At 34.8% G+C, this 18,873-nt stretch overlaps 1 protein-coding gene and 1 long non-coding RNA gene across 3 annotated transcripts in view; both read right to left on the bottom strand.

Annotated features, from left to right (window-relative positions):
- Window positions 1-1,946: 1,946 nt before the first annotated feature.
- The window catches only part of LOC106096102 (epidermal growth factor receptor), a 145,581-nt gene continuing 128,654 nt past the window's right edge, over window positions 1,947-18,873 (bottom strand). For both annotated transcript variants that reach the window (XM_013263681.2, XM_013263679.2), the window contains exons 2-5: window positions 7,668-7,890; window positions 6,412-7,595; window positions 6,212-6,344; window positions 1,947-6,149 (exon numbers count right to left, since the gene is read on the bottom strand). In XM_013263681.2, coding sequence (XP_013119135.1) covers window positions 3,707-6,149; window positions 6,212-6,344; window positions 6,412-7,595; window positions 7,668-7,890 — 3,983 coding nt within the window. In that variant the 3' untranslated portion in view covers window positions 1,947-3,706. The remainder of the gene's footprint in view (window positions 6,150-6,211; window positions 6,345-6,411; window positions 7,596-7,667; window positions 7,891-18,873) is intronic.
- LOC106096103 (uncharacterized) lies at window positions 14,256-14,948 on the bottom strand. Its single transcript, XR_001222853.2, has 2 exons — window positions 14,817-14,948; window positions 14,256-14,755 (listed from the first exon to the last, which is right to left on the bottom strand). It is a non-coding gene; the product is annotated as an uncharacterized LOC106096103 (long non-coding RNA).

Here is an 18,873-nt window from a genome sequence, read left to right as displayed (position 1 = left end):
AGAATGTTTTTAAGATGGTCATCATGTGGATTAAAATAATGGAAAACGGAAACTATGGAAACATTGAGTTGCCAACACTTGTGTTATCACTCACAAATGTTGGCAACTCAACATAGTTATATATATTAGTGTTATTACACCTGTTAGATGGCGCCAGAGTCCGTTTTTAGGAACAAAAATTTTAGGTAGTAAGATATATGGGTCGCGCCCACCATAAAACTATTTGTTTCAAACAAAATTGTTTATGCAAGGCGGATTTAAAAAGGTGATCACACGAACAGGCATTACAGCTGGACAGGTTTGACGGTATTAAGATGGCAGATTTTTGTTTGCATTCTCTTTGTTGTTATCTTGTTTCTCGCATATTCTCTGCTCATGTACGCACACGTACATACACATACAGGCACACAAATTTCTTTGCGTGTGTTGTCAAAAGTACTATCAGCTTAATGACAAGATGGCAGACTGCACCATATGATTTGTGGTTGCTGTACAATAAGACCACCTTTAATTGTTTCGCCATGAAATTTATGTTAAAATTTATTTGGCATTATTATAAACGGTAGGAAGACAGTATTTAAATGTAATGCAAATTTCCCAATTTTCTAATCTTAACTCCCTTTCATTTGTTTGGGGGAATTTTTCCCAAGTTTTATCGCCTCATTCTCCGCCTCGATCTTCTGCGCTCATTCTAAAATCTCTGACACAAAGTTTCGAGGTATCTCCCACGACTTGGTCTTTCCATCGGGCTTTTGGGCTTCCCGGTTTGCGTGTACCACCGTGTTTGTCTTCAAAAGACTTCTTTGCTGGAGCTTCTTCATCCATTCCAACAACATGACCTAGCCAACACAGCCGTTGTATTTTGATGCGTGTAACTATGCTATCGTCGTCATACAGCTCGTTGTTTATACGTCGCCTATATTCTCCGTTAACGCAAACTGGTCCATATATTTTACGAAGAATCTTTCTCTCAAATACTCCAAGCACTGCCTCATCTGCTTTCACAAGTGCCCATGCTTCAAAACCATATAACAGCACGGGTAGTATCAGTGTCTTGTAAAGTGTAGTCTTCGTCTGTCGAGAGATGGCCTTGTTTCTAAACTGCTTACTTACTCCAAAGTAGCATCTGTTTGCCAGTAATATTCTTCGCTTTATCTCAAAACTGGTGTCATTCGTTTCGGTTACGGCGGTGCCGAGGTAGATAAAGTTACTGACTGTCTCAAAGTTGTGGTTCCCAACTTTCTCCATTTTCTTTATCTGCTCGGTTGTGCAAGGCTTTTTGGGAGCTGAAACCATCCATTTCGTCTTATCTCCATTTACTGCCAGACCCATTTTCACTGACTCTCTTTCGATTCTTTCAAATGCAGCAGTTACTATTTCCGGTGACCGACCTATGATATCGTTATCGTCGGCATAGGCGAGTAGCATGTCATGAGTTATTGGCACCTTTAAATAGCCAATGACAATGATGTTCCCGCGGCGAACGTCCTATGGACCAGAACGGGATTGCTCACCTTGGAGTTTGACGAGGATCGCTACCTCCACATACAGAAATGTGGCTGCACCAACAACAAAGCGTTATCGAGGGATCCATTACAACTCACTTTTCAAAATTTAAGCGGAATCGAATCAAAAATACGCAGTGACAAAATGAATATGACCCATACTCCGCTGGTGGTTATAAAACATAATATCCATGAGCAAATTAAATTTCAAGATAATCTTCACTTTTTCAACTTTTGGAATGCATTCATGGCGTATTGGGAGTAAAAACACAATTTGATTTTTTTTTTTTATTTTATATGTTTTTATTTTTTGTAAATATTTTCTTGATAAAAACTAACACACGAGTATACAATAATGTACAAGTACATACCTATGTAATAATATTTATATATCAACTATACAAAAATAACATTAAACGTTAATTAATCATTTTAAAACAAATTTAATCGCAATTTCTCTTTACATAGTGTACACACAATTTATTTATAAATAAACATTTAAAAAAAGTTCTATGTTTGCTTGCAGTAATGTATGTATAATTGTGCATGTATAGTATAACATCATCTGCTGTATTCGATCAAAATTAAAAAATATATATATATTGCAATATGTTGTAACAATTTCCGGAAGATGTTTGTTCTAAGCCATTGTTTTAAAGCAAAATCTATCGTTTTCTAATGTGCGCATGCTCACACTGAACACTTGCAAGTATTCGTTTTCAAATCAAGAAATCAGGTTATTGTAATGGTGCCTAAATCGTTTCGAAATCAGGTGAGGAGTAATAAAGGAATAGGGAGATTTTGTGTTTTGGGAGGGAGAAAGGTATAATGGCACTCATGCTTTGTGTTTTTTTTTTTCGTTTTCTATTATCATTAATTTAGAGTGTTCTGAGGTTCCTACACTACGGACCATAGTCTTTAATTCCAACAACTTGGATTTAAAGTTGATTATTCAAAACAAAAGTCTGCAAAAAACTATCCCCAATGTAAAATCATTACGAGAAAGTTGTGGAAAACTATTTGCATGGGCTTTACATGTAGATTTGCCATTAACAAATAACGGTCAACATTTACATGTAAAGAACTCATCAGATATAAGGATCCCCTAGACTTTAGCTAAAGTATGAGTATACAAACCAAAAGGCCAGAACACTACAGGTTTCAAAGATCGATCGATAATAATTTAATCTGTTGGTCGTTGAACTTAATGAAACGTAAATTTAGATTAAAAAAAAAATAGAATTTCTTTTGTTGTAGATATACAATTTTATAGTAATTAAAACTAAAATTTAATGTCTACTTAAAGTTAGGTTTAGTTTGTTTTGCAGTTGGTTTTTGTTGTTTGTTTGTCGCGTTTATGAATATTAAAATGAAACTTACGAGCTACAGGTTATCACAGTTCGATTTTAACAACTAGAACTTAGAAGCTACGTAGAAGAATTAGAAAAAGAAAAGGGAAAAAGGAAGAGCATCTCTCATGTATAGTTTAAAGTACAGAAAACCTAGAAATTCTGTAGATTCTCTAAAGGACACAAACATCTCTTTTGTTTTTGTTCTGAATTTTGATTCTGAAAAATTGACAGCTTAAAAACTTTTTGGTTATAACGTTGGTGCAGGGAACATGCCCGAACAGTAGAAAAAATTGCTTACTTATCATTCAGAAGTACTTTAGAATAGAAGTGTTAGACAGAGTAGAGAGAAATTTACTTTGTGATTTACATTTTACAGACATTTCATTCTCACGTTTGGTGCGAGTGTGTGTATGTGCGTGTTTTGTTTAAATAAATATTGGCTTATACACTAATATTTAATAGTTATTTCTCTTTTGTTTTTGTTTAAAAATAATGGAGGCACGTTTAAGGCTTGAATTCAAAAATAATTCCATGCAGTCGATGTACCACAAGAGAAAGAGAGCGATCTACTATTCGTCTTCTACTTCAACTACTACTGCTACTCATTGGTTCGTTTGTTCACTAAATCGCTCCCTTTCTAGATGGTGTCGTTATAGTTTTTTGTGAGTTTTTCTCTACAATTTGTTCTATTTACAGTGTTTAGGAAGTTCTTGTTTTGTTTAAGGCACTTAATTGCTGTTGTTGTTGTTGTTGTAAACCCTAGGGCAAGAATTTGTCGCTAATTGAAATTGAGTACAAGGGCATTGGTATATGGCTGACACCAAGGCAGCGGTGGCGATGGCTGCTTCATCACACCCTCGTCTCGTTTCTGTGCAAGGGCTGTAGCTCCCTTTGCGTATCATTGTAGTATTCATGATCCGAGCTGGTAGGTTCTGTGGGCGTTACTGGGATTTCCAGCATTGTGGGTCCCGGATTGGGCGGCCTCGTCACCACCACCGGTATGCCTAGCGTCTGGGTGGGTATGGGCGCCTCTTGGCTATTTAGATTGGCTGTGGTGTTGAGCAAATATTCGGGATTGTCCACACTGGTGGGCACCCCTATGAGATCCATATAGCCACCTGGGGTTGCAGACATGGCATTGCTGGTGGCCACATTGTTGTTGTTGAGGGTGGTCTGCGATGAGACCTGGCACGTGGGCATTAGATAGTCATCTTCATCTACCGGCAGTTCTAGACGCAGATCACCCACACCCACTTCGCGGGCATTGGAGTCCGTCTCATCACTTTCATTGGAGGAGTTCTTGTTCATGGGGTCCTTGCAATAGCGATTGAGCTTTGGCACTTCTTCACAGCCCTCATGATTGTGAGGACCGGGAGTTGACTTGGGTTGCAGATAATCATCCGCTTCCACCACAGCCTCGGGGCCTTCAAAGGTGGGCGCCAGTTTGCGTATCAAATCCTTCTCATCTTGGCTGGTATAGGAAGGCAGGCGAGTGTATTTGTCCCCAGGAATAAACAAGTAACGGCCAGGATCTCTGGCAAACTCAGCAAAGAAATTCACCAATTGTTTGAAGGAGGGTCTCATCTCGGCATCCAAGTGCCAGCATGACAGCAGGGTACAGTAGATATCCAAAGAACAGATTTCCGGTTGCTCCAATTTCAAGCCCACCTCTATGAGATCTGGTATATCTTTTGCGGGTATATTCTCATGGGGTCGCTGGCCAAAGGTCAAAAGTTCCCATATGGTAACACCAAAAGCCCACACATCAGATTTGCTGGTAAAGACTCGGTGGCGTATACACTCCAGGGCCAGCCATTTAATAGGCATTTTGCCCCCAGCTGCCTTGTACTCATTGGAGTCGCTGTTTAACAACTTGGCCAAGCCGAAGTCAGTAATCTTGACAACCGAGGGAGTCTGCACCAGCACATTGCGTGCAGCCAAATCTCGATGAACCAAACGTTTCTCCTCCAAATAGGACATGCCCTTGGCTATTTGTGTGGACCAGTTGAGTAGAGCCTTTGAGCCAATCTTGTCACGATTATTGCGCACATAGTCGAGCAGACAACCCAAGGGCATCAGCTGGGTGATCAACATCATCTGGGAGGTGAGGCAAACGGCCAGTAATTTCAATAGATTTGGATGCTCCACCGAAGCCATTATATAGGCCTCTCTTAGAAATTCCTCGCTGGATTCGGCTCCCGAAGATTTCAATAACTCCTTAATGGCCACCGGTATTTTGACATTCTCGCCCTCTGGCACCCAAACACCTTTGTACACTCTGCCAAAAGCACCCATGCCCAAAATGCCACCCTTCCTCAACTCAGCTTCTTTAACAATGCGTAATTTCGAGAGATTCGCTCCTATGTTGGAGGGCCTTAAGGGTTCGGAATCTTCGCATCCAGACAAAGCCATGGTCATTTTGACTGTTTCCTTTTTGGCTTTAGTTTTCTGACGACACACATAGGTCACCACACTCAAGGTGCCCAAAAAGACTACCAAGGCCACAACGGCTATGATCAGGAAGATGTAATTGTCGACAGCAGCCACCAGTTTGGAGCCCTTTACCGGAGACGAGGAGCAATAAGTGCCCAAATGAGGCGATTGATAAATGACATGGGAAAAGTCTGGGGGACACTTGGAGGTACAGTTGAAGATGGTGGTATTGTCATAGGGATCACCATCGCCAAACAATTTGAAGCTGCGACACGCCAAACATTCATCGGAACCAGGACCAGTGCAGCCCTTGCACTCTGGATGGCAACTGAAGCACTCACGATTCACTTCATCGGCATAGTGATCCGAGGGGCATTCGTCGTCACATTGTTCACCCCGCTTATAGCCGGCACATTTTTGACACACCTGTTCATGGAAGCCATAACCACTGCACAGCTCACAACGTGGATGGCATTTGCGACAAATGGCTTTGCCGGCCAAGGGTTTTAGTTTACCCTGCTCGCGAGGATTCACATATTCCCAATAGTAGCCATCGGGGCATTTGTCATTCTTCAGAAGACACCTCTCAATATCACCATCCGACCTGATGATGGCCAAATGGCAAGTCTTGCAGCCACCGGGTCCTATGGTGTTATTGGGCCCCGTGCAACCCTCGCAGGTGGGATGACAGGTGCGACAGACACCATAGTCGGAGAATTTGTTGTCGGGACAAACTGTGACACAACGATTTTCATCACGCACATGGACACAATCATCGCAATGTTCGGAATCTGGACCGGAGCAGGTGCGGCACTCGGGATGGCATTGTTTGCAGGTCTTGGCATCGAATTGATAGGCGCTAAAAGGAGAAATGGATGTTAGTTAGACGACTTTTATACATCGAATGTTTGTTTCACATACTTGGTAATGTTTCGACAATCAGCTATGCAGGTGCCATTAAATTTAAAATTCTTGCATTCCAAACATTGCTCTGGGCCCGAGCCCCAACAACCAGAACTGTTACACTGATCAGAACAAACAAAGCCATCTTTTTCTGTAAAGCAAGGAAAAACAAAACGGTTATAAAGGTTTTAAGGATATAACATGATTTTTCAACTTACTGCATTCTTCTTTGTTGCGATTCTCTTCCACCACAAAACCATGCTCCATGGACTTCTGCAGCTTACCCCAGGCTATGTCATTGACATAGCAAATCTTATCATTGTGTTGAATGACCACCGAACCAGCATTGATGCGTTTCAGGGACTTCAATTCCAAACTTTGCAGCGAGGACTTTACAATGGACAAAGAGGCGAAGTAGCTTTCCATCAGCTGGCGACCATGAATAACCTCCAGATTACGGAAATAGGACAAATTTTTAAAGGCAGGGTGGGCACCTTCGATATCCAAATATCCGGTGATTTCTTTTACTGTGGAAAATACCTCCATGCGATCCGGATGCATGGCTATGTAGCGAGTACCCAAAGAGTAGTTGGTGTAGACATCCTGATAGCCCGAAAAGGTTTGATCCAAAACTCGAATCGATCCCTCAATCACAGTGCAACCTTTGTAGGAATCAATGTTGCCCGAATGTAGAACTGTGGGACCGGGACAGGTCTTGGGACAAGGTCCATTGCAGGGTATGCATTCACCATCTTTGGCCATTTTGTCGGCGGGACAACTTCTGACACAGGCTCCACTGTCCTTCAGCAAATGCTCGGGACATTCCTTGACACAGGTTGCTCCATAGGCATATTTACCCTCAGGATTTGCCTCCCACAAGTAATTCGTGGGATTGTATTTTTGCATGGGAGGACATTCCTCCTTGCACACACCATCATCGTAGAAATTCTTGCAGGCAATGCATTCCTTTTGTGTGGGTCCCGTACAGCCTCCGGCGCAGAAGAGATGACAACATTCCCGGGGCCGCGAACCAAAGCAACGACCCTGGGCACATTGTGGAGAGCAATTGATTTTGCTGAATTTCTGGCAGTTATTGGGACCCTCCCCCCAACAGCCTCCCTCACAGGATTCATGGCATTTGGGACATTGGCGTTCAGGCAGGGTAAAATTGTAGATGTATTGGTATTTGTACTTCTCCGGTGAACCCGAAATAATCTCCGTCCAATTCAAAGTCTTAATGTGACACAAATTGAAGTTGTTAAAGAAACCCACTGAGCCCTGCAAAATGTCGCGCAAAGCAGGCATTTCCAAGGAAAAGGTTTTCGAATAGGCCACAAATAAAGCAAACTGTTCATCTTGCACATTGAGATTGAACAAAGTGCGGCCACGTATAATTTGAAGTCTGTGGAAGGAGAATGAGGTAATTAAAAATTTTGTTTTTTTTTTCACAAAATTTTCTGTTATCGGTACTCACTTGGGAAACACGACTTTTCTGATGTCTACATGACTGATTAAAATATAGCCAGTGACTTCACGAATATTCTCCAAAAAACTCAAATCCAAATTGGCATCTTGCAGCCAGGTCAGCTCCAAATTGCCATCCACATAGGTGCAATTGTTATAGCGATCCCTCAGGTTGCGATAATGATGTTCACGATTCGAAGGCACTGATAAACGAGATTTGGTACCAATACAAACTGCAAAGATAACAAAGAGGGGAAAAAATACAAATCAATAAAAAGCCATTGTAAATGAACAAGACAAAATTATTAAGTACAAGAAGGCGCCTTAAGCTAAAGACAGCTCCTCCAAAAAGCATGACCTTAAAAGGTTAGCCACAATGGATGGATGTATGGATGGAGACCGGATTTATCTATTTGTTATGTGGTCTCTGTTGTTGTTGCTGCTAGTTTTTTCTTTCTACACAAATACTTAATATGGTCAGAACTTCTGCTTTTTTTATCAATACCATAAACAAAGAGAGATAAAATTGGAGAGAGAGAGAGAACAAAAAAATATTACAAATCAAATAAAGAGAGTTGCCATACTACCAAAATGCTGGGAATACAATTGTTCTGCTAGGAAACAGATGGAGAACAAGAAAGTTAGATATGATTACAAAAGAAAACTGCAATCCGATTTACTTAATAAAATTAATCGATTGTGCTTCCATAGACGCAGGCCAATGCGTTTGGGGGGAATCTACACCCAAAACACCTACACATTTAAGCTGAATGCACTACCAATTCAAATCATGGTGCACTTTCTGCAAACACGTGTATTCCATTCTAGTATATTATTTAAGTAATTCATGGCATGATTAAGATGTTCGCTTCTTAAGTCTTCTGATTTCAAATAATGGCTCGTCTTCACAATCATGGTTTGTTTCTTAAGTATTTTGGGATGGGCAGAGTAACTTTTGGGATTTCAAAAGGAAATGTAAAATAAAATAAATAAAATAAAATAAAATAAAACAAAATAAAATAAAATAAAATAAATAAAATAAAATAAAATAAAATAAAATAAAATAAAATAAATAAAATAAAATAAAATAAAATAAATAAAATAAAATAAAATAAAATAAAATAAAATAAAATAAAATAAAATAAAATAAAATAAAATAAAATAAAATAAAATAAAATAAAATAAAATAAAATAAAATGAAATGAAATGAAATGAAATGAAATGAAATGAAATGAAATGAAATGAAATGAAATGAAATGAAATGAAATGAAATGAAATGAAATAAAATAAATGAAATAAAAAAATAAAATAATAAATAAAATAAATAAAAAAAAGGAAAATAAAATAAAATAAAATAAAATAAAATAAAATAAAAACAAAAATAAAATAAAATAAAATAAAATAAAATAAAATAAAATAAAATAAATAAAATAAAATTAAATAAAATAAAAACAAAAATAAAATAAAAAAATATATAATAAGATAAAACAAAATAAAATAGAAAAAAAACTTAATATTTTCAAAAAATATATATATGATATCATTTATTGCCTAACACAAATGTGTTGTATTGAGAGCTTTAAAAATTGCATCTCATTCATTACAGTTTCTAAAAACAAGCGTCAACACTGGTTAAGAGTTGCTAAACTTCTCAGATAAATAGACAATAGAGCGCAAGAGAATCTTTGAGATAGCTTGTTTTTTTATTTTTCCACACCATTTACGATTGCTTTTATTAGCTGGCATTAAAATCTGGTTGTAAATCTGTATATCTATGTTGGGTGTAATTGTATGTGTTTTTATACGTTTTTTTCCTACATTAAAGCCATAACTTGTAAATAACAATTACCAGTTAAAGGAGAGTTTAGATAGTTAGGTGCAGCTTGTTTTAATATGCTCTTCAAGTGGAGAACCCTATTAAGAATATATATAGAACAGAAAAAAGTGTCAAACTTGAGAAATTGTAATTAATTGCCAAGATAGCAAAAAATGCCTTATATATGAAATGTGCAAGGGACATTAACATCATTTGTTGTCTTTTTAGAAACGGTTTATATAAACTTTTTCTTTGGGAAAAAGTTGTAAAGAATTTTTTTATCTGGTTTCTATGTTTAAAGCCTTTGTTTGGAATTTATTAAAATTTAAACAAATAAAAAAAAGTAAACAAAGGTTCTTAATTAGCTTAACTTTGATGTTATATCAAATTATAATGGGTTTCCATGTAGACCAATCGATTAGAAATCCATAATAAATTTCCATACTATTATTTCGGTTTGTTTTATGCCGGATTTGAGGAGATGAGGTGCGCAACAAATGATCACAGCCATGGTTCCCATGACATTTCTCATTAAAAGATGAAGACCATAATGTTCGTTGTTTAAGTCTTTTGTTTTGTGGCTTGTGGTTTTTCTAGGAATTTGTAGCACATATACGGTTTTGTTTCTTAAGTCTTTTGATATGTGTTTGCATAATTTGTGTCATGTCCTATGTATTGTCAATAAAAAATCGAGAAAATTGATTGTTATACATTTAAGTAATTGACGAACAACCGAGTTAAAGAGCTCTTTAGGTAAGGCTTGGGTAATAACTTAAATAAAATAAACAAGTATAAAGGCATTAAGTTCGGCCGGGCCGAACTTTGGATACCCACCACCTCGGCTATATATGTAAACCGCATTTCGTCACAATAGATATCTTCGTCACAAAGATATTCGAAACGTTTTAGTTTTTTTACGTGTAGACAACAGAGGAAGCTAAGTTAGGTCTTAATGAGCACGTCACCAATTCGGTGCTTAGGGCGCTTTAGGTAGAATAAATTTTTAAATATTTTTACTTTACAACAAAATTAAAACCAGGACGTTCGTTTCTTAAGTCTTTTGTTTTGTCACTTGTGGTCCTTCTTGAAACTCATGATTTAAGTTTTTGGAGATGGAAATTCAAATAATTTTTAAATTTATTTTATAAGCCTAAATTTTTTTACTTCTGAACTGATTTTTTTTTCTTAATTTTTGTATAAAAATACTTTTTTTAAATAATTTTTTTTAGTTTCTCTAGTAAAAAATTTGAAAATATTAGACAAATTTGAGATCAAATTTTTTCTTATTGTATCTAATTAGATTTTATTTATGATCCAATTATATTTGATGGAAGATATAATTGACTCTTACCATATCATTTTTTTATTTGATTTTGTTTTATTTTTTAATTTTAATGATTTTCTTTTTTTGAAATCAATTAACTTTCTTAATTTGCCTAATTTTTAATCATCCTCATTTCTTATTTGTGCTTAATTCTTATTTGATTAGATATTAGTGGAAGCCACCAAGATTAGTATGTCTGTCTATGACGCCGAACGCCTGGGTTCAAATCCCGGCGTGAACGTTATCACCAATTTTTGTTAGATTACATATTAATGTAATATTTTTGATTTTTTTTTTTCTTATATATAATATATTGCATTTTTTTTAAATGATTATTTTTATCTTTTATTGTTATTTTTAATTTTTTTTATCATGCTTATATGAATTTTTGTTCTCCAAATATTCAAACAAAATTTCTACTAAAAAATTCCAAAGGTATTCCGAAAATTTTGTCTGAAGAATACTGCCATTTAATCGAATAATTTTTAATCGGCACCATCTTCTTTTTGTTGCGAAAAGAGATTTTGTTTAGTACCTCTTTATGTTAATGAAAACATAAAATTTAAGATTTAATTTAGCTTTTTCTCTTTCTCTAACACCATTAGCATAAGCTCCCGTTTTTATAGGATAATAAATCAGTTTTAACACCTTGCTATTCTAATGCAAATGCTTAAGTAACACAAACTGTCACCAAATAACGTTTAACCTAATGAAAGTTTTTTAGAAGAATTGTTTATTTTATTTTTAATTTCCTTCCCATTAACAAAGAAACAGTTAAAATGAAAAATTGCAAAGCATAAGTGGAACATAAGAAGGAAGAGCATTTATTTAAGCGCTAATGTTAGTGTGGCGCCAAATATCCAGTTTGCGTCTTAAGTCTTTTGTTGTGTTCTTAGACACAAAAAATAAAACAAAATACTTAAATATATTTGTTAATGTTTGGAGTTTGCGTCTTAAGTCTTTTGATATTAAAGAAAATTTTTAACATTTTATTAGAAGGGCATAGTTCACATAATGCCAACGGGGCTACAAGATAATGTAAGGCTGTGGTCTTATTCTATCTTCAAAATTTGCTTAATCCATTAAAGTCTTAAATAAAGTGTAAGTGACTCTGAACGCCTGGCTTCGATAGCTGACGAAAACATCTAAAAATTTATCAGCGGTGGTTATCCCCGTCATAGTGCTGGCGAAATTTGTGAGGTACTATGCCGGGAAAATGGCATCCACAAAGAGATGTCGTCCTGCGGCATGCTTGAAACTATAATCGTACAGCACTCATTTATGTGTGTGAAGTTTACCCCCTGCTCCTTAAATGCTGTAAATCATTGTGGGCCAAATTATCAAATTGTGACATCTGCTTTGAGGCTTGAGCTATATTAGCGTGAGTTTGCATTATATGAAAGACGTATTTGGTTCCACTTAACTTTTTTTGTTAATCTTCATATAAAAAAACGCTAATTCATTAAAAGTTCTCTTGTCGAGTTCGTTTCCTAAGTCTTATTTATTTTATTTTTGTTTATTTTATATAATCTGTTTATTTTATTTTATTTCTTTTTATTTAATTTTATTTTATTTTATTTTATTTTACTTTATTTTACATAATTTTATTTTACTTTATTTTATTTTATTTTATTTTATTTTATTTTATTTTATTTTATTTTATTTTATTTTATTTTATTTTATTTTATTTTATTTAATTTAATTTTTTTTATTTTATTTTATTTTATTTTATTTTATTTTATTTTATCCCATTTTATTTTTATTGTATTTTATTTTATTTTACTTTATATCTAACCTAATATTTTGATGTAACTATAGCTTATGTTTATAAATATACTCTGTGAATAATAAAGAAATATCACACAGTTTTTTTTAATTATAAATTTTTTATTTTGGCTTGAGACCTCACCAAATAATTAACATTTCATTGACTCGTTACAGTTCCAAGTTTGGCTTATGGATTTTGGATTTATTTTCAATTTTCGTTTTATTTTTTTTTTGGGATTTTTTTATATTTATAACTATTCTTTAAATATTTAATAATTTTATTTTTTAAAGTTCATTTCTTAAGTCTTTCGTATTCGACCAAAGTTTCTTCTAATTCTTTTGTATTTAGTTGCGATTTTCCATTTTGATATTCTTTTAGTAGCCCTTTCAAAACAGAAAAGAATGAGGTAAACTTTTTCTGAACTTTCATTACTCAAGTTTGTGTCTTAAGTCTTTTGCACACAGTTCTTTCTTATGACTTTATTTTTCTAATACAACCATTTTTTAAGATCTTTTGATTAAAAAATGTTTTCCAAACTCATTTTTATTTCATTTAAAATATGGAGCAGGTTTTAAAGCTTTTTGTTTCCAAAAACCAATTTTCTGTAAACACCCACTTATTACCCAATTTTTTTTTATTTATTTTCCTTTTGTTTTAAAGTAGGTGTTACTGGTGCATTTTGGGTGAATTCATGTTTTACAAAAGTTTATATGATTAATTAAAAATGCAGTCAGCAGAAGACATTGGTAAATATTTTAGTCCCCCTCTGCCCCTATTTTCCAAAGTCCAAATGCCACAAGTACGCAAATGTACAAAATTGTTGATGTTGTTGTTAGCCCGTACCAAGAGAAAAAAAAGGTGGGCTGTAGGGATCAAGAGTAAGGCCAATGCTACGATAAACTAATTATGCATAACATCTATAGAAAAGAAACCAAAGACAGAAAAAGATGTAGGTTCCCCTTTACAACAACAAAAATGTAACAACATTAGAAGTAGGCGTTTTCTTGTTAAGTCTAAGAAAGTGAAAAAGAAAAAAAAAAAAAAAACCCAAAAAGTAAAATTGAATTTCTTACAAAAGTAAAGCTAACAACAAAATGAAATGAAATAAGCCCAGCAACAAAAACTACTTCAATGGAAATGGGTTCTTGCTGCAATTGCCAATTCCCAATAAAACAAACTCGCTAGTCTAGTTTTAATTAATTAATCGAATAAAAATTTCCCAAAGACCTCAATTGGAATATCAAATGGCCTGATTCTTGGAAGCTTTTGCCGCAAACAAGTTTGTTACTTAAGCCTTTTGATTATTATGTTGACATTTAATGACAAATGAAACAATTAGCATTATTTTAAAAATTCTTATGAAAATCAGTATGGCTTAAAATGATGAAACTTTTCAAACAACAAGGGGTTTGTCTGCTTCTCTGAATCTTCGATTACAACCTACCCTTTGTTAAAGCCAACAATAACAACATAGCCAATTGTCAAACAAGTGGGTTGTACAAAAACAGATAAGCGAAAAAGACAGTAAAACACTCCATACAGCAAAGAAAAAAAAGAAGAAAATATATAAAACAAAATACGAAAGAAATAAAAATAATGTTGGTGTAAACAATAATTAGCATCCTACACGAAAACAAAATCAAAATCACGAGAGAGCCAGCAAGAGCAAAAGAAAACACACTGATCGAAGTATAAGACTACAATAATTTTCAATATATTTATACATACCTACATACATATACAACTGTTTGTTTTTGTTAATATATTATTTAAGAGCACAACCACCACGCATTTTTGATTTTTTTTTTTGTAGCATTTCGAGTGTGCGCTAGTGTTTGTAAATTGGTGTGTTCGAGTTTTTTTTTTTGTTAAAAATTAGTCAGACTTTTTGTTAAAATAAACAAATAAATGTTAAATGCTTTTTTAATTAGGTATTTATGAGAGACGGACTGCCTGCCAGTCTGCCTTCATTAGAGCATCGATTTGAGTTTCTTGTTTTTTGATTTTTTCGCGTTTGTTTCATTGGTATGCAAATAAACGGAAACGGAAAAGGTCTGGCCAGAAGGGTTTTTGATTGAACTTTTTTAAAGAAGCCGCTGCAGCAGCCACCGCCTCGTTTGCTAATGTTTAACAGGTGGGTGGTAGTCATTTAGGAAATTGATAACCAACGCCCAGGCAAAAGTGTGCCATCTGCCAAAAGAAATCATTAAAAGAGACACCCACAGAAAAACGTTTGACAAAATCCCCTTACCAAACTAGATGGGGGCAGGCAAATGCAACCAACAAAGGTCAGTTTAGTCTAGACAAAGCCCACAGTTTTTTTTTCGGCTTGTTTTTGATTATTTTATTGAAAAATATAAAAATTTTATAGCATTTATAATGAATGAGTTCAGGAAAATGAATGACACATGGAAATTTGTGTGTTTAAAGGCAAACAAAGTCATAAAAACAATAAAGTGCTGATTACAATGGGGGCTTAGTGCATAGAGTTTAGGGCAATAAAAATTGGTTTGTTTCAAATTGAAACCCAAGTAAAGCTCTCTCTTAAGGCGAGAGTCTTAATATGGAAGAATTTAAGGAAATCAACATGAAAATCTGTTTGCAAAGAAAGGAATAGGAAGCAGTAGCAGCAGTATACCAAGGCTGAAGTTCGGTCACATCAAACGTTTAAGGCTAAAGTTTTCCCAGGAAGGAGGGGTCGAAACTTTTATAATAATGGAATTTCTTAAGTTCTTTCGACTATTTATTTTTATGAGTATAGGGTGAAAATATAAATTTGGAGGCCATTCAAGAAATTCACAGGCAATTTTTAATATACGGATAAGTATTGAGCCATTTCATGGTAGTTCTTTCAGGTTATGAGCCGATATGAATATTGAAGGTCTTAAAAGTATTCAATGGCAAAATTCATCTTAGTCTCATTAAAACTACGCCCTAGTTATGGGTCGATTCAAATCATACTTAATTCAGATGTTGCACATCACTTGTCTAATCGGAAAATCAGTTCATATGGCAGATATATCAACTCATGGCCCAATTCAAACCAACTGATCAATACGTATAATTCGTTCGGAAGATAGAGTGCTTTCGATAGATGGAGAGCCAGACATACAGATGAACGTTGCTAAACCGAGTCAGAAAATAATTTTGAGTCGATCTATACTTCTGGTTGTTACAAACAAATTCACTAAGCTATAATACCTTGTAGTGGTGTAGGGTATAAAAAGAAATAGCGGCCAGTTTAAGTCCAGAGGCATTTTTTGCTTCAAAAAATTATCTTTAATTTCTTTAAAATTTGTTTTTTTTTCTTGTTTATACCTGAGAACCTTTAAATAATATCATATCAACAATCTTAATTTCTTAGAAATTCACCCCATCATTCACTCTTAACTCAAATAACTTTGCTTTTTTAGAATGTCACCAAAAATTCTTCACATTATTTGTTGCCATTGCTTATCTTTCTCCAAAGCTGTTTTTTTTTATTTAAGAAATTATTGAATTTCTAGTTTTAGCAAATATTTCGGAATTCTTGTTTTATGTTCATCTTTGGCAAATGCTACAATGCAATACACAAATATTCCAATAATGATTCGGTTTATTTTCTGGCAAAGTTCTTTCAGTTTTTCTGCAGTCTCTCCTTCATTAAAAAAAATCAGACGACAAATAAATGGCAAACAAGCAAAAACTCCCAGCATTCTCAGCCCAAAAAGACCTTTGGCAAAACGACAAAAGATGCCGATTTAAGCAATTTTGTTACTTCAATAAGAAACACATACACATACATACAAAAAGGTCTCTTACAGGATTCTATATAAGGCAAACAATTTTTATAATAATCATGAAAAGGCCAATGGGGAAGCATTGAAGTACCAAAAGTTGAAGCAAAAAATATACGCAAAAGTCTTGGACACGACTTTAGCATTATATACAGTGTACAGAATGTTCTTGGTTTATTTTTTGCTTATTCACCCAGCTCTTTACTTTGGGCCACTTTATTCCTTCTCGTGACTTTTTGATTAATCTATCTAAATGAAATGTTAAGGGAGACAAAAAACTCTCTAGATCCAATAGAATGTTTGAGAATGTTCATAGAATGGCTTAAGGCAAGCCAAAACCAAAAACAAGAGAAAAATAAAAACGTTTGGCATTTGTGGTCATTAAAAACAAAAGACTTAAGCAACAAACATCCACGACATTAGCTACAAACCCAACTCAAAAGCTAGCCTTAGCATCAACATCAAACTTAGACGCCATGAATTTGTTTAAAAGCAAACGATTGAAGGAATTATAAGCAACCATTAAATGATTGATAGCCTCAACAGCTACAGCATCTCTTGGAGGGCAAAGGGAACACAAAACCAAAATGTTTGCTGATTACACTGCCAGCAAGAAACTTTCTTCTTTTTCTTAGGCAAAGAGAAAGATGGAAAGAAAAGTGAGAAAGCAAATAAGAACAGCTTACCAAAAAAACATTGAAACACCCAGGAATTCCTATTGTATTATACAATGTTTTGTTGTTTGCAGCCTGGCTTAGGTCGTTGGTTCTGCTCTGTTAATATATCGAAAATGCAGCAACATCATCAACAACTCCAGCAAACCAACAGCCATACCTTCCAACAACTTGAGTCGTGCGGCAGCAACAAAACAATTGTATAACGCTGTTCTTTTTAACTCTTAACAAATCTTTGTGTTATGCTGTTGTTATCGTTGTCTGTTCGTTGTTGTTTTTGCTGTTTTATTCTTTTTGTTGTACTTTTTCTTTGCTCTTCTTCGTGTTTGTGATGTTGTTTCATTTGGGCAAAATACAAAAATATTCTGCCCCAAACATGTTTGACTATGAACAAAAAAAAAAATCGCCACAGATGGACAGACAAAAAAAGGCAATTGTGTGGTCAGTAAAATCAAGCAAAATGACTTAACTATAAAAATTTAAAAATGGAAGACTTCATTCTCACAATTCATATTTAAAATTTAAGAATACCTCCAAATATAGAAAGTATGATTAAAGATCAACTGACAGTTTAACTAAGTCTGGAAGTTATTGGTTTTTTAAATACATAGTGCATCGGTATAAAGCTTCGTAATATATCACGATCCCATAAAATGGGATTTCTGTCCAATGGGAGAACAAATACCAAAATCGAATTAAGAAATTAACTGATTTCGTGGTAGTAAAGCTTTAAATCATTAAAGTAAAAACCCAATATTAATTTTTGGTACAAATTTTGAGTGTTATATCTTAAAACATATTACAATTTTAAAAATCCATACCTAAGTAAAAAAATGATTTAAGGCCGAAAAAATTAAAATTTATTTAATATTTCCTTCATAACCATCACTTAATTCGTTTGGCACTTCAACCTAACCTTCCAGTGTCTCGGCATGTATGGGTGTGTGTGTGTGTGTGTGGATAACCAACATAGACGGCGACGTGTATGCCCTCTGGTAGTCAGACTTATGTTACCGGTTTTCTTTCAAAAAGAATTCAATGCGGTGCTGCCTCACTGTTGTTGCATTTAGAGTTTTGTTCCATGTTTTGGTCTACAGATTCGTGGAACTGGAGTGATGAATACGGGTAAAAGACTATACAACCACTACTTCTTCACTTCTACTTCATCATCATGATTGTGTGCCTGCCACTACTTCTTCGTTCAATGCGATGCTTGTTCTCTTCAAATGCTTAGGTGTGTGAGTGGGGTTTTCTGTGGGCATTTCTTTCTTAGACACCTGGATTCCTTTTCGTTTAGAGTTTCTAGTAATTGTGTTTTTATATCGACCCCTCTCTCTCTCTCCCTCTCCCCTTCAACTAACCTTTTGTTGATTTTACAGATATTTTTCCCTACTCTCCCTCATCTTCAAGCACTTCAAAACATTACCAGGTTTTCGGGTCCCTATATCATATGTTCATCTCTTAACTCTCATTATTATGCTCGAATGAGTTTCGTTGAGTAAAAAGCCACAGGGAGAGAAAGAGAGATTTTGCGAAATTGCAAAAGTTTGCACAGATCTTTATGTTGGTCCTACAACATTTGTTTGACTTATTGTTATAACAAAAGTTTATTTGTTTTATTACTGTTAAAAACTCCCCCGGTTCGCAATCCTCCCCGATATTACAACTCGTTTCCACAAATGTTTTTACAAAGCCTCTTGGGCTTAAGCCCAGTTTAAACATTATCTTCCCCGTTCATCTCTATGCTTTGGCTTTCGTTCGCTTGTTTTGTTTTTTGCCTTCGGTTTTCAAGTGCCTGCAGTGGAGAAGGAGAGGTAAAAAAGGCGGCTTTTATTAAAGACGCTGTTGAGTTTTGTCA

The sequence above is a fragment of the Stomoxys calcitrans genome, chromosome 5, assembly GCF_963082655.1.
Source record: "Stomoxys calcitrans chromosome 5, idStoCalc2.1, whole genome shotgun sequence".
Lineage (NCBI taxonomy): Eukaryota > Metazoa > Arthropoda > Insecta > Diptera > Muscidae > Stomoxys > Stomoxys calcitrans.
This window is presented reverse-complemented; position numbering and strand designations above follow the sequence as displayed.